The sequence below is a fragment of the Amphiprion ocellaris genome, chromosome 16 (genome assembly GCF_022539595.1).
Source record: "Amphiprion ocellaris isolate individual 3 ecotype Okinawa chromosome 16, ASM2253959v1, whole genome shotgun sequence".
Taxonomy (NCBI): Eukaryota; Metazoa; Chordata; class Actinopteri; family Pomacentridae; genus Amphiprion; species Amphiprion ocellaris.
In genome coordinates, this window is record NC_072781.1 from 16,922,558 (window position 1) to 16,939,110 (window position 16,553).

The 16,553-nt window shown below is 39.0% G+C and overlaps 1 protein-coding gene across 1 annotated transcript; it reads left to right on the plus strand.

Annotated features, from left to right (window-relative positions):
- Positions 1–48: 48 nt before the first annotated feature.
- On the plus strand, positions 49–15,954 carry ggps1 (geranylgeranyl diphosphate synthase 1). The gene is made up of 4 exons (XM_023278027.3): positions 49–415; positions 2,088–2,180; positions 4,877–4,947; positions 14,263–15,954. The coding sequence occupies exons 2-4, from the start codon at positions 2,120–2,122 to the stop codon at positions 15,064–15,066; spliced, it is 936 nt and encodes a 311-aa protein (XP_023133795.1). The 5' UTR covers positions 49–415; positions 2,088–2,119; the 3' UTR covers positions 15,067–15,954.
- Positions 15,955–16,553: the final 599 nt, after the last annotated feature.

The following is a 16,553-nucleotide window of genomic DNA, read 5'->3' on the forward strand; positions in this document are numbered from 1 at the left end:
TGTAGATATATAACTGCAACACCACAGTGTGTGGGGCGCCCATGTTACAGTCACTCTGCGCCTGCTCTGTAACGTAGCCGAAGCATATATATGTAGCTCATCAAAATCAGCTCGTGTTGGAAAGTGTCTGTGCAGTGCGCAACGATAACGGTAGCGTGTTTAGTATAGCTTGAGGGGAATTAGCCAGAAGTACACCAGCCTAAAGTGCTATGAATGTACGGATGTGACGGTCGTATCGTGTGCCTTTCTCGACCGGCGGAGAAGTGGAACATTTTATTTAGAAAAACAAAGAGATAGATGCTCAATGGAGGTATACCGACGCGTTTATGTTAGCCTGCTAACGCTAGCTAACTAGCCGCCTGGCTAACCGGAATACAGGACCGGTTAGTCCGCAGACTGACAGACAGCAGCCAAGGTGGGTGGAGTTCAGCCCACACATCTTGCAAAATGTCACAGCAGTAGTTTTATTCTAAAGCTCTGCTGGGTATGTGTAGCTTAAAATTCAATAATAGTGTTTATTGTTACGTTCTTACTTTAAAGAAAGCAGCATGAAGGAAAAACTTGATGTAAAAACACATTCTCAGTATTACTTTGCATTGTCTTTTTGGTTAAATGTCAGGGTCACTGCATTTAAAATGTAAGAATGTGGAATATATATACAGTTGAACTGAGAAATGGTTCTATTTTAAAAGAAAATAGCCATTTATTGAAATGTGATTAACTGTAGTTAAGCACTTTATATAGACACGTCCAAGAAAGAAAATAATAGGTTGTAACAGTTAAGTGTGTAATTACACTGAACAACCCGTGAACAGATTACGAAATGTAGTTCCCTAATAATATTATAGAATGATTGTGAGGGACTTTTATGATGATCCTTAGCTTTCACGAACTATTGTGCAGCTAAGTCACTCCTCAGCATTTTTTGTGATTCACTAGTAATTATTTTAAATTATACAACCATGTGATGGATGATCTGTGTGTCACTGTGCGCAAGAGGTTTCGCACGTGTCTCACATTAAATGAGTTAGGACATTTCAAATGTGATGCTTATCAAGCATACTTTTCTTTCTTGTGTCACATTTAGGTGCTTCTTTATCCGAAAAGTGTAACTGTCAGGTAAAAGTGCCCCTGGCAAATGATAACTCCGCAGTTCTTATGTACTATGCTACTTGAGTGTGTAACACCATTTTGCAGTTATGTCCAATGTCAGTAAACAAAACATCCTTAGAGTCTGATATTGTTCTTGTCATGTCAACGCACTGTTTTTGCAATTTCTTGTGCAAAGATTCTGTTTACAAAACCCTTGTTCCCCAGTCTATCAGTTAAGAGCTTATTTAAAGTGAGAAATAGCAGCTACAAGTAACCTGAGATGAATATATCAGATGTATACACTTCATCACTACTTCTGTTTACTTTAGTGTCATACTTGACGTACACCAACCCTTTTTTTATCATTCACAGCTCAATAATATCACAGTTATTTCTCTAAGTTGATGCCTAAACAACACACTAGATGGTGACTCCTTCTTGTGGTTTGAAGCTGCTGCTGCATCATATCAGAAAGTCATATGTAATCAATTGAAATGTAACAATTTTTCTGCAATCAGATTATTAAAAACAACACAGCTCGAAGATGTAAGGTGAAGTGCAAACTCTGTTTCTTTTTAAAAGTGTTCTTCTATATTTCTCCTTTTTGTCAGTTTATGCATTTCAGCTTTTATTTTTTTTCACATTTTGAATATCTCTGTTGTAAAGTCTTGTAAAGACCAAAAAAGCATTCTTTTAGTTTTTTCACTTGCCAGATGTGAATCAGTTAAATAATCATTTTATCAGTACAGAAGCCTGTTCCTTGAAAACATGAAAATGCCATTTTGAAAGCATTACTGATCTTCATTGTTCTAAACAATGCCCCCATCTTCTTTTTAGTTTGATCTTTAAGAGGTTTATGAGACTGCAGAGTGTACAAACCCCATTAGATTGCATTACACTACAGACTGCTCGTTTATCTTAAAAAATAAAAGACTCTCCTTCAGAACTGTTTTTGATTTTTCTCACTTTTTTGTGTTCTTCATTCTCCAATATAGATTTGTGTAGACTTGAAGTGGTGGATGGTGATATGGAGGCCGCCTCTGACCGAATCTTGTTGGAACCATACAAGTACTTGTTGCAACTTCCAGGTGAGTCTTTAACCCTCTCAGTGACTGCGGGGTCACGGAAGAGGTGGAGACACCCAGGCATGCATCTGAATGGTGATTGATTTGATTTCATATAACGGCATATTACTGCTGTGGCTTATAGGATGACAATTACCACATTCTGAAAATTAGGTGTGAAGAAGTTTATCTCATCTTGCATTGAAGGTCTAGACAAATACGTGTTCTCAACATGAAATATTCTTTTTGAACTGACAGAGCACCAGAGTAACGTTGTTTTTTACAGAGAGTGTTCCATTTTGGGTTGTAGGCTAGTGGGCCCCCTTCTTTCTGAAGGCTTGTTTAATGTGTTTTCCAGTGGACAAAATAAATTATTGATAAGGAAAAATGAGTTTATAGTGTCTCCTGATGTCTTAATTGCATAAATGAGACAGAGTAAAGGCTGTTAGATAGCCAAGAACTACAGGTATTATGGATGATGAGCTCAAAAAGACTGTCTAAAAAATGCTAACTGTGAGAAAAAATGATTCTGACTGTTTGAAGAGCCCGATAGCAGAGAGTGTGAGTCAGTGGCTGATAGACAAGATACACAAATGTGGGTTTTGCGTATTGCAGTATTTCATGTTTCACTTTTTATGAGAGTAAAGTAATGAGGAACCTTTTTTCCTTAGACTAATGGTATCTCAGGGAAACTTTCCAAAGGATGAGTCTTAAACTGTTTCTTATCCTCAAAAACAGATAGTGGAAAAGGGAATTATCTTATTATTCGTAAGGTATATTCACAATAAAATATAACTTATTCAGTTCATATAACAAAACACATTTTTTTTTAATTTTGTTTTGCACTGTTCTGGAGCCGTAAACATACATAAGTCAAAGTTCTGAATGATTTTGTTTCAGTTTTAAAAATATGTACTTGTGTTGCAGGTTATATGGTTACAATTTGTTAAGGGTGTTATTTTGTCATGGCTTAAGTCGTATGATTTTCATTTTAATTTTCACTGTAGAATCAGTAGAGGATGATTTAAACATGAATAGTCTTGTCATATTGATTTTACTTAAATATGGGTTGTATTTACGTATTCACTTCAAATTTCTTTTTACCAAACGGCCACTATCTGCTGTTTTGGAGATAGTCTTTTTTTGTTTCTTCAGTTTTGATTGGTCACTTTTTGTCAGTTGAGAAAAGACTGACCTAACACCAGATTTTTATTTGGGTAAATAGGACATGTGCTTGGGATCTCAGTTAGTTGGGATGTTTCCTCTAAGGCAGTGTCACTGTGTCATTTAAGCTCATAAGATTTAGTTATTTTTAAAGAGTTGCAACAGAACTTTTCCAGTGATTTCTACTGTTTTTACCCTATGTGTTATTGCCATAGTTTGGGAAAATGTACAGTCTAGAACTCTGTTTCATCAGACTGAACTTGAGATAAAACAGTGGATTCTGCATTAAAGTGCCCTGCCCGGAAGCTGTTCAGCCTGCTGCTATCAGGGAAGAGACTGAGATCCTCAAAATGCAGAACAAACAGGCTTAGGAACAGTTTCTACCCATGGTCCATCAGACTCCTGAACTCCAAACACCTGTCCACCTGAATGCACAATGTCACTTTTTGCTGCTTTCGTGCAATTTCATAACATATTTATCATATTCTACTGGTTCTTATTCCATTTCATTTACCTCCCATATTGTATATATCTGGCCTCCTTTGCAGATGTTGTCATTTTTATTATTGTTTTGTTATATATGTACATTTGATTTTATTATTATTATTATTTAATCTTGATATTTTATTTCTTATTGGTTGTTGTTGTGCACCGTCCAGCGGAAGCTATTTATATTTTCATCATGCCATGTATGATGACAATAAAGCCATTCTACTTCTAATTCTAATTCTAATTCAAGTATTTGCTTGAATGTGAGTCTGTGGGTGATGATACTGTCGGAATCACGAGTGAGAAATAGTGTTTTTTTTAATCACGTAGCGCCCAAATCTTAAGGTCTGGACTGTACCTATTTTTATTCAGCTTTATACTCTTTGCTAACCTCCATTGTTTAGATTGTGGCTGTGACCACTTAGTGGAAAGAGCTTTACAGCGGAGTTCAATAGGGCCAAACAAAGAGAGGCCTGAACTTTGTCTTTGAACAACAAAAAACTTCCTGTGCTTCATGTAGACCTGCAACTTCTTAGTGTTCTAGTCAGGTAAGAGCTCTGCAACAGCTAATGTACTAATGTTAATAGTTTCAGTGTTCACCCTCATGTCAACGTCTTCTTCAGTTGTTTTTGGTAAGTTGTGTGAGGCCAATATTTTATTGACCACACTAGACACTAAAGATGCTTGTTGCAGAGCGCCCTGTAGCTGCAACACTACAGGGTGAGTTTGGTGCAATGCTGACTTAAAGTTCTAAAACACAGTTTTTAAAAGCTGGTCGCTCTGGAAGTATGTAATGTTCATCCAACAGCTGTGCTGACATAGAAGATGTGCGTTCTTTAATGTTGGCAACACGAGGACAAAAACAGAAAAAACAAACTAAACAAAAAAAACTAGTGGCAGCAAAGTCTAAGCAGTAAGAATGAAATTTCTATTTCAGAGTGAATGCAACAATATTAATTGTGGAGGATGCAGTTAAAGGATTTTTTTCGAGTTTTACTTTGCATACCACACTGTGTATGTCTTTTGACTTTATAACCATTTGACTGTCTGCTCTGCTCTTTCTGCAGGAAAGCAGGTGAGGACAAAACTTGCCCAGGCATTTAACCACTGGCTCAATGTCCCAGACGACAAACTGCAGGTGAGAAATGGTCCATTTCAAGCTTCTTAACATTCAAAGGTGTTTGATGTTTATTTGCCGCAGACAGGTCCCAGAAGGTGAAATGGTGCTGTGCTCGTTTGGAACAGGCAATTTATTTTATAATGCAACATGAGCATTTTGTCAGCTGAATTTTTCTTAACCAAATGTAAATGTGAAGCTTGGGTGTGGAGTTTAGAGCAGTAATGATTTATTACAGAAGGCTTATGGTATATTTCGACCTGGTGTATTTCCTATTAATGTTCCTATTATGGCTTTATGGGCCATTCTGACTTTGCACTTTTCACCTCTGTTGTAGAGATTCAAGGAAATGAGGAGTTTCACAAAAAAAAACGTGAATGGCATTGATCAGATTTATCTAGCATGAACTTTTTGCAGCTTTTCCAAAAAGCTTTTTTTTTTTTTTTTTTTTATATGAATCATTTTAGATGTTAGAGATCTTCATCCTGGACACTTGTTGGCCGACGTTGACATATTCATCCACATTCCTGTTTTTCAATGAAATTGATTTCCTGGACAAAATAGAAAAACTAAAAGTACCATTTCTCCTGTCAATGATGCCATAATAATCTTGTACCTTTTCCAACATCTCCATAACTATTTATAGATGTCTGTCTTTAAACAACTGGAATCTGTTATCTTCTCATTTGACAGGCAAATAAACCACCTTGCATGTCTAAAACCCACTTATAATAGAATGTAAACAAAGGTGGCCATGCCTTTCCTACATTCAGGCATAACTACTGGGCTGCAAATGCAAGGGCTGTCACCTTCTGGCAGTGGGTTTTGCCTGGTGATTCCTGGTGGGCTGTTTCCACTCTATGGTTAAAAATTGAATCCATGTCAATTTCAGAGATCTCCCTCCCACTGCTCCTCTTTTCCGGAGCACTGGCTTCCTACAAACTACTTTGCCATAATTTCATTCTCAGAAACCCTCTAAAGAGCTTGAATGAAATAAAAAAAAAAAAAAGGGACTGTCAAATGTCTCAGTACACACCCTTATAGGATACAATCACTTGTTCGAACCTGCACTAATGGAGTGTTTCTGGAGTGGAGGGATAGGGGAGACTGTGCTGCATTTGTGATCTTAACATAGATAACAAATCTGCGTGATTCCTTCAGCGCCAAACTAAATATCACCTTCCTCAATCATATTTCTCGAGCATTGAGTGTCAAACCAAAGCATCACATTTTTTAAAAAAGATTTACTTCTGTAAGTGCTAAACATTTGATGTCCTAAGTTGTCATTACAAGGAGTCTTAGTGTCCGGTGGATTGTGGGAAGAAGGCTTGGCCTGTGTACAGAGTTGTTCTATAATGAAAGAAAACATTTCTGGATCTAAGCCATCCCTTTATTTTATGTAGGCATTTGCAAAACTTGTAAAACTCCAATAGGGTCTGAGGTGGTTTGAGCATGGGGTGTACCGTGGTGCCAAAAGCTGCAAAAGATGGACAAGAATTGTGCTCTCCCGTTAGGCACCTGTGTGACTGTGGACGTGAACCAAGGGTTGGGTTTAAGTTCCCACTCAATAAAACCAATACCAAACAATACAGTTTAAAAAATGTAGAGTAGTCTGAATCATTCACGTCAGATCATTGAGGTCAGATCAGGATATCTGTAGTTTTATGCTATAGATGTAGTACTGCTGAAGGATCACTGTCACAGTTTTTCTGGCACTAAGTAGTTTCTGCTGTGCTGTACTTTATTTGTTTACAACAATATGGGTCTAACAGCCAGGCTGTAATTTGGCAATATTTTGTTGCTCCAAGTAAACAACAACAGCAGGGCTGGTTGTAGTTAATACATCAATGTGACATCAGTATTACTGAACTGGAAGTCTCCATCTTCTCCATGTTTCAAGAGATTGCTCAACAAGATGCTTTCCGTTGCCAAGATAGAATAGATTTGTCATAGTGAAGGGAATTCCCAAAGCTGTTTCAAGAAGTCATTTTTAGTATTACTTTATGGCCTACTATAACTATAACTTAAGAGCTTTGCTACCTTGTTTAATGTAAAATTAGTAATATTATTATCTTTCTTTTGTGTAAACAGTGCCTTGTCCAAAATACTTAGTAATACTCTGAAAGTTCCTCAGCCATGTTTTTTTTCTGGCTTGTGAAAAAATATTTATTTATGATTTTATCCTTTGGTGATGTGGACAGCTGCAGACACCATGGAAGCGTAGTTGTTGTTGTTGTTATGCTACTTCTAGTCTGTTTGCAGTCCACTGGGAGCACTGTTCCATACATGCTCAGTAGATTAGTGTCTACGTATTCCATCCATGCACAGTACTGCTTTTCTAGTGCACACAAGTTTTTGGCTGGATGCGAGTGTCCACGGAGGAATCTGTGTGAACTGTTGCAGATTTGGGGACAACATTTACATCCTATAGACCAACGCGGACGCTGAATGTATACCTTTAGCCTTACCTTCTGGTCCAGAGGTGCAGTTTCCTATTTTGCCTGGTAGTTTTGAACTGTATGTGGTAAGTGTGGATATTAATCCCCTGTCTTTCTGTGATGAGGTGTGATGGTACTTGGTGTCTTTGATTGTAAAAGAGAAAGGGGCCACAAATAAAATAAGTAGAATAGAAAAAATTATCTGTAATTCTCTTTTCAAGTAGGTTATTATTGCAGCTGAGGATCCTTTTCTATATTTGTGACATCTGTAGATTTTTTAAAAAAATTCCCTTTCTTTTCCTATTGTGGATTTCATGAATTATTTAAGTTGAGTGCAGTTTGCCCATACTGATTGTTTGTTTGTTTGTTTGTTTGGTGCTAGGCTGGCTATAGACAGCGGGTTTATACATTATATAGTAGAGCTGTGGACCCAAAAAACCAAACAAGAAATCAGTAGCAGGCAGAAAGCTCCATGGAGCTGCAGATTTGGGTGGCACCACAATTGGTTGTGGGTTTGGCATGACTAGTGACCCTGTTTACGTTACATGCAGTCAGTTGATTAAGAGTTTGAGATGATTGTGAGGTTTGCAATAAGACACGATCTGTTAGCTCAGTTTCAAATGCCTGAATTGCCACCCACGCCACACATTATATGCAATGATTCAAAAAGGTCTCACGTTGCTCTGGTGAATGGCTGTTGAGCCAGTTGGAGGAACTAGAGAGTTCATCAGGGTTTGTGGGTTAAGAGAAAGGCTGATGTGAATAACAATATCCAACTGTGTCAGATCAGGGCATGCTATGTTGTGTTCACATTTACCCATTTTTATGACGCAGTCATCGCCCCCAGAACAGAACAAAGTAACTCTTATTAAACTTGACTAAAGAATAATTTACATAAAAATGTTGCCCAGAATTAATTAAATATGTGAACCAATGCCAGCTAACAATGCCATTGTTGGCTACAATACATACAAAATTGAAGTGCAACACAATAGACATATAATACTGCCATTTTTCGAAATCGGTTTTCATGAAACCAAGAAGATGGTAGACCTGCACACAAAAACAGTTTTTTGTTTACTGTTTGCCACATGATAGGATTTCCACACACTCCTTTGTCTGCTTTTAAATCTTGCATAGAACTGCAGATTGCTTCTAGTATAGTCATGATGGTTTTGCCTAGAGTCTGCTCTCCAGTTTGTTGTGTGTGTTAAGAATGTGGCTGGCAAAAAATGCTCACAATTTAAAATGCCAGTTTGTTTTGATAAAAGCTTTAGTGCCAGCGAGTTTATAGGTTTACTTTATCTACTATATTTTCCCTCCCATCAATTTCCATTTCTTGTTTTGGTGCTCACGGTCTGCACACATCATTGTTTTCATGAGTTTGTGTGCTGCTGGTCATGTGACGCCCAACGCCACCCCTTCTAATGCTATTACTCAGAGGACTGGGTGAGCAAGTTCACTATTCACCCATCCCAAGTCTGAATTTTGCGTCTGCCTTATGCTGTCTTTCTTTCTCCTCTTAATGCTCCTCTACGTCTTTTGAAAAGGACAAAAATCTATTAGAATAGGTCAGTGAATGTAAATGAGCTTTTAAAAGGCACGGTCTCTATCAAACTGAGTTTTTTATGAAAAAGTGCACTGTTTCTGGAGGGGGAAAAAAGCAAGGTGTTCTTTCTTTTCTAAGCAGTTTAACTTTGTCTATGCGAGCTGTGGAGCCAAGATTTCAGAAACTGGTTCATTTCCAAGACTCTAAAGCACTGTGTTTTTTAGTTTTTTTTCCCCTGAGTTCCGTTTGATTTGTCATTAACACTGGTTGCATAATGATAATAATAATGGAGTATAATGGCCTTTTTCAACTCTCTAAAACCCAAGCAGTTTCTAGCATTTTTTGTTCATGCCACATTTTTACTTAGTGTGGGTTCATTTTGCTCTGCAACATAAAATCCTCCACCTCTGTGGAATCAGCACAGCCATGGCTAGAGCTAGAAAGAACTCAAAAATCTGTTTTGTGCAGTATAACAACGTCATAATGTCAGAAATAACTGGAAAAAGAAAAAGCTAAAGTTGAATTTCTGTTTACAAAAAAATGGAATCAAAATGTACCAATTTTTTCCAAGTTCCCACAGGAGTTGCTAATTCTTGTTCTAAATATATAGATATTTTACAGTTTATTTTAACAATTTCAATTTATTTGCATCCTATCTGCTCTGTGCAAACACAGCCTGTAGTTCTGAAAAGTCCCTGATTTCTTTGTCACTTGGCTGCACTTGAGTCACTTGTGGATTCTCAGTTTTACCGACGAACACAGACTTTATTTTTATTAATTGATTAATTAATTTTACAGAATCTGGTCACTGCAAATACTTTATTCTTGGTGTTTGCTTTTAAAATGACAAGTAGATGAATCACAATTTTAGGCTTAGATATTTTCTTTTTGCAGACCAAATGCAACATCACTGTTTTTTAGTTAAAGGACCATCAGAAAATTGAAAATCTGATGATTCTTTCGGTATTATGTGATTCTGACTCTAATAAATGATACGGTGTTGGTAATTTTTTTTTTTACAGACAGCAGGCCTTCTAAACCTGCTGGAGGGTTTTGGGGTTCAAAGAGTTAAAGAAACCTTAAAATCCATTTATTTAATACTCTTTGAATCAAAGTAGGTAGGTTGTGGTAGCTACTTGTACTTCTATACAGTGCATTCTAGATGATGCAGTAGTTTGAAGGAGGTATTTGGCAGCATTTAGAGATTGTTTGTTTATGCGTTTAAGACATACTGTACCCAGATTCATCTTCAGTGGGACATGACTGTTTTTTCAGCTTCTTGTGCTCCTTATCACCTTTGTGAGAAAAGGATTAGTATGATTCAAGCCACAGACAGCTTCCCAGGTGAAAACCTGTGCCTCCACTCATCCAGTACTGTGTTGTAACATTTTCTTGGATGCTGCTCAATTAGACTGCAGCAGAAGAACATATACAGATAGCAGGCTGTCGCAGGCATTCCTTCTTTTCCACAGTTAAAAGTAATTTCAGAATAGCCATTCAGGATTTATTGGTTTTATTGAGTAGGACCCTCACCATTGTCCCCTAAGGCAGATCACGTAATTGACCTTATTGCACTGATAGCATTAGCATTGTAGTGACGCAATACTTGTCTTGTGTGTGCAGTGTCAAAGATACGGAAACATATCTAATCTGTGTTTTCTGAATCTACATTCCTTTCATGGTGCAGAATGCTAAATGCTGAGCCTGTCAGGTCTCATTACATTTGCCGTTCAACAGGTCTCCCTTTGTCCTGAATGTTTTATAAACCCTCCCCAAGCAGAGGAATCCTGGTTCTGCTGCAAAGCTCAGAGGTCATACTGCTGTGTCCTGTGGTCATTTCACTGTCTAGTCTACAGAGAAAAGGCCTCTCCTGTTGGGATGTCTGATTTTAGGCCTCAAATAAAAAATAAGTGCATACATGTGAAAGAGTAATAAAATTGTCAGCCTTTCCTGAGGAATTATTAGATATTACAGATCAGTCCTATCATGTCAGACCTTCCCCTGCAGCAGCATCCATCTTACACTTGGCATCAGTAGAGAGATATTTAATCACAGCTTTCACACTGCTGATACAGTGGGTAGCATGTCTTCAAATGAATGAATTCAGATTGAAAAATGAATAAAAGGAGCGACTCAACATTCAAAGTGACATTTTTGATTGTTTTCACATTGGCTATAGCTCTGTTTCTTGATTGAAGTGCTGACGTTTTCAGTTCAAGAGCACGTATTCTCCTTGAAGATAAAATGACATGTTGCTTGAGAGTTTTTTGTTTGACAAGTTCTTGATTCGTTGTCGGTTCGTACGGCTTGCATTCGTATGCAGATTGTATCCAAGTCTACTTATGTTCTCCTGATAATTTCACTTTAGACAGAACTTCACCGCAATGGTACAGTGGGTAGTTGCGGTTTAAATCTACATCACGTATCAAAGACCCGTCTCCCCCCATGGCTCCCTCCATCTCTGTGTAGCAGCTCTGTAAACTCCTGCTGAACCCATCATACAGACTGAGAGTGCTCCTCTCGTCATCATTAGCACACTGCTGCCAAGGAGTCGCCGCCATGGAAACAACCATACCTTCAGATAGATGGAGGCAGCAACAGGGGGGCTCTGTCTCATTCATCTGGCACTGCATTTTTTTATTATTTTTTTTATTAAGGCACTATATGTGCTTCTGTACTGTGCAGTAGAGCACAGGTTGTGGATGTTTGGGGAAATTCCCCGTGTTTATCAGGTGCCTTGCAACCTTTAGCTGACTGACTTCCTTTTGTTCTTTCTGACGTTGTAGAAAGGTTAGTTTTATATACTGTCTTCGTTTTATGTGAAAATATGTGTTCATGAGAGTGTCTGCTGCCTCGGGCTTGGTGCTTCATGTGTGCTTGAAAGTGACACAGAGAGATTAGAACATAGCTGCCTCTGAGAAAATAATGAGAAACTGGGTGACAGGTTCACATAGACAATATAGAAGCTAGATAGTGTCTGGATATAACCTGTAGTGTGTTGGAGGGTTATCATCACATGGAAGAGATAAGAAGGAGAAGATTGTATCACAGTAAAACCTGGATCAGGCTACATAGTTGATTTGTAATGCATCTGTATTGCCGAGTTTTCTCAGCAAAGCTTAGCTGCAGTATTTAAGAAGAGAGATCCTTACACATTTCATCTGTGATGTGCTTAATTAGCAGATGCCACCACAAGCAATATCTATACTCAATAAATAATGGCATTCACCGCAAGAAATAGCTCCTCTATTTTCCCGAACTGTTCATGTTTTAATTCTCAAAAGTATATTAATTCTGTGTGTTGGCAGTTAATTAATTCAGAGCTCCATTATCCACATTTTAGAAAATTTATCCTCCACTTCACAGCATCAACAACAATATGCTGCTGCATGCCCCAATCAGTGCCACAATTGATGAGGGAGAAAAAAATCAACAACCAACAGTATTTAAAACAAAAAAAAAAATCAATTCCACATTAGGCTTATAACATTGCTTCTTGAAAATCATTTTGTTTTATTTAGACACTAAAAGTGGTGTGTTTTTGAATGACACAATCCAGTAGGTGTGTGTGATCATGTGGGATGACCATGTTAAATCCTTGGCTAGACTTCAGCAGTGCTGCAGTCTGACTTGGGTGTACTTGTGGTTGGCGCCTGTTGTAGTACCTCGAAGTGAGACAGGTTTATGCCAGCACACAGCTGAATTGTGTTTTTCAGTTATTTCCCCTCAAGATATTGGACGTAGTACGTGCATTTCTGTAAAGGAATTTTTAATGGATCACTGATTGTAGCTTTGGCAAACAGAGTTTCTGCATTAGTAACCTCTGGTGATAATCAATAAAGTCTTGAGAAAGCAGTGATTGCACTCAGCACTTAAACAGTTGTATTATGCAGTGACAGCCTGACTAATTAGAGTGGAGAACATTTTAAAGTCTGAAACTTGAAAATTGTCTGTGCTTGTGTTTAGGTTTGAAAACTGCTGTTATCTGAAACTGTTGTTGATGTGAATTTCAAATTCTACTTTGATTGTGCCCTTGTTCCTTTATCCAGGCAGAGGAATGCAATTCACAAACACAACAGCATGTTTGCAATGAACCTTTGAATGTTTCGTAATGTTTTTTGTCTACAGATTCCATTTTCATGTTTTATGTGTGCATTCATTGTACCCACAACCCCCCTGTCTTGTAAGTGGCTCACTGAGGTTGCAGGGTGAGTGAGTGTCGGGACCCTGGCGAAGAAAAGGTTGTGTTTGGCGGATAAACTGCTCAACTGGCCCAGCCTTGGCCATCTGCCTGACCCACTGAGTCTCTCTTTGTGCTTCCAGGCCCCGTTCAACACAGCTTTCATTACCAGGCCACACCACTTGTCCCTTAAATCAGCAGAGCACTCCAGCAGGCTGCATAGCCAGCTCAGGACAGCAGACACCTGATGGCGATCCTGTCTGTTTTGTGTCAGACATAGACATGAAACAAATCTGTTTTCGGTTTAACAGGCTGAGGCTCCTCCTGATGGACAGAAGATGGTTTACTGTGGCGGTGTACTTCGCTGATAAAAGAGGACTACATTTTTTGACCTTATTCTAGCAAATAAACCTTCTATGAAATGCGTCGTGCTGTGAAAAAGGCACAGCAAGAATTTCTTCATTGTCCACATAGCTGTCGAGGCACCACAGCAGTACATGGGTGTTAAGGTTGAGAGAGGGTCATACTGTGTTAAATCTGTTGGAGCTTGTCAATACACTTGTGGTAATGGTAAGGTTAAGTACTCGGCCTTTGTCATTCCGTTCTTTACACGAGGTGAAAGTGTACCAAGCACTGCAGTGACACCTCTAATTGTGTCAGCATGTGACTACATTTCTGATAAACTCATCAAGCCACTGTTGCTCTCTTGTGTGCAACATCCGAGTGTTGGAGCAAGCAGAGCAGATGAAAACAGCAGCAGTTCTGTCAGAATCTGAATCTGTTCCAGTCTGAACTGTGTCTTTGCTGAGCTCTTCATACTCTCATTACCTGGTTTGTTTCAACAACTGTTTAGTCTATTGATGAGGACTTTGACTAGTGAGGCGGTGTAGGCAAGAGTGTAGACATGGCACCCTCTGCTGTTTAAAGCGTGTAGTGCATAATTTACACAGAGCTCCTGAGAACCTGTTACTGTCAGTTTTTAGTGGAGAGGATTTTTGTATTCATTACATTTTTTTCTGTATTGATTATTTTGTAAAAGTAGAACACATACTAACTGTAAAATGGAAAGGCTGTGGTGTTTTTACTTCCAGATACTTGACAAAAATAGTTTTGATCATTTCTGCATATTTATATGTATTAATGTTAAGATCCGTTTGTGTCGTATTCAGGTGATCACCGAGGTGACTGAGATGCTGCATAATGCCAGCCTGCTCATAGACGACATTGAGGACAACTCCAAGCTGCGTCGAGGCTTCCCTGTGGCTCACAGCATCTATGGCATTCCCTCTGTCATCAACTCAGCCAACTATGTCTACTTTCTGGGGCTGGAGAAGGTGCTGATCCTGGAGCACCCAGAGGCTGTACGAGTGTTTACACGGCAGCTGCTGGAGCTGCACCGTGGTCAGGGCCTGGACATCCACTGGAGAGACACCTACACCTGTCCCACTGAGCAAGAGTACCGTAACATGGTGCTGCAGAAAACTGGAGGGCTCTTTGGCCTGGCTGTAGGCCTCATGCAGCTCTTCTCTGACTGGAAACAGGACCTGAAACCCCTCCTGGACACTCTGGGCCTCTTTTTCCAGATCCGTGATGACTACGCCAACTTGAGCTCTCTTGAATACAGCGAGAACAAGAGTTTCTGTGAAGACCTGACTGAGGGCAAGTTCTCTTTCCCCACCATTCATGCCATATGGTCACGTCCGGAGAGTACCCAGGTGCAGAACATCTTGAGGCAGCGAACAGAGAACGTGGACATCAAACGATACTGTGTGGACTACCTGGAGAAGGTAGGCTCGTTTGCCTACACCCGTCACACTCTGCGGGATTTGGAGGCAGAGGCCTACCGGCTCATTAGGGAGCTTGGGGGGAATCCTCAGTTGGAAAGTCTGATTAAACAGCTCAGCAAAATGCACCATGAGCCTGAGGCCAAAGCAGAGACCAGTATTGAGCCACACTCCAGCCCAAACCACTGACCTCTTCAACTTAGTACTCCCACGTGGCTTGCATATTAGCCTTGCACACGGATGCTTTGCTAATGCAGCGATGCAGACACACATTCCTGAAAAGCTCTACAAACACTAGTATGTTACATTCACAAACTATGCTGAGTCACAGTCAATCTCTGAACACGAGCATCTATATTCTGGTAGACAGCCTCAACTGCATTCAGCAGCTGTGAGACACCAGAGCGGCCCCAAATGTTGCCTTTCTTTTTTTGTGTGCTCGATAGCATCTTTCAAGTGTTGCTTAACTGTACACATCACAAATTTTTTGTATCGACGTGTAGCTGTGCAGTTAGTGGAAATGAAATAAAATGGAAAATTTCTTACGGTGTTAGCTTTGCTATTCTGAAAATTTAAAAATACGTAGACGGCTAAAAAGCTTGAAAGCCTTTCTTTTGATCTGCACTACTGTGCATATAAATGTATTTTTTTTCTTCTTGTTTTGCCACCAAATGAAAATAGGGCCGGTTGAATGCTGAATGTGTTTCCTTAAGTCCCTGTTTAAAAATAAGACGAGGATGTCTCCAGAGTATAATGTGTGGTTTGGGGGATCCTTAATTATTAAGCTGCCAGAGTGCCAATCCTAAAGAAAAGACCTCTGCAACTCAGTCGCCTCCTTGTTATGTAACATGCTGGCATTGTATGCTAAGTAGCGTTCATGCTGCTTATGCTCAGCTGTATAGGAATACTGTGTTGATGCTCTAGTTTTTATTGCTGACTGTTTCCATCTGGTTTGAGTTCTGAAGTAGTCCCATTTCTTATATTTTATTAGTGTGATTCTGTTGTATTTGTTAGGAGACACTGTGCTGCAGTTCAAGACTTGTTTGCATTTATTGAATAAAAAACCTTTAAAGATAACATGTGGACTTGTCTGTTTGGTTTTTGTAGTTTTGCACAGCACCATCTACTGTATGGAGTCACAGGAGTGCCACAATAAAATATAAATAAATAAATAAGGAAATAAATAAGGAAATAAATGTGGAAATATAAAGAGAAATAAATAAATAAATGTGGAAATATAAAGAGAAATAAATAAATAAATGTGGAAATATAAAGAGAAAAAATAAAATAAATGTGGAAATATAAAGATAAGTAAATAAATAAATAAAAAGGAAAATTTTGTCTTTGCTTTTCCCTTTTCGCTTTTTTTCCTTTTATTTTTCCATTTTATCATTGTCTTTTCCGTTTTGCATTTGCTTTTTCATTTTGCCATTCCTCAGTCCACCAAGTAAAAGCAAAGACAAAAGCCTTTGCTTTTAATTGGTGGACTGAGCTGTCAATCAAATGGCTCTGGGTGGGGCTTTCTGTCCAGGGTGGGTAGTCATACCCATAGATGTGAATCAGTAGATAGGACACGCCCCTTTGAGCTGCCTGCAGCGAGGCTAAGCTAGTGGGGGCAAAGTTTCAGTGCATTCAGTTGATGTAGACAGCGTGGTAAAGGAAACAACAAGTATGCC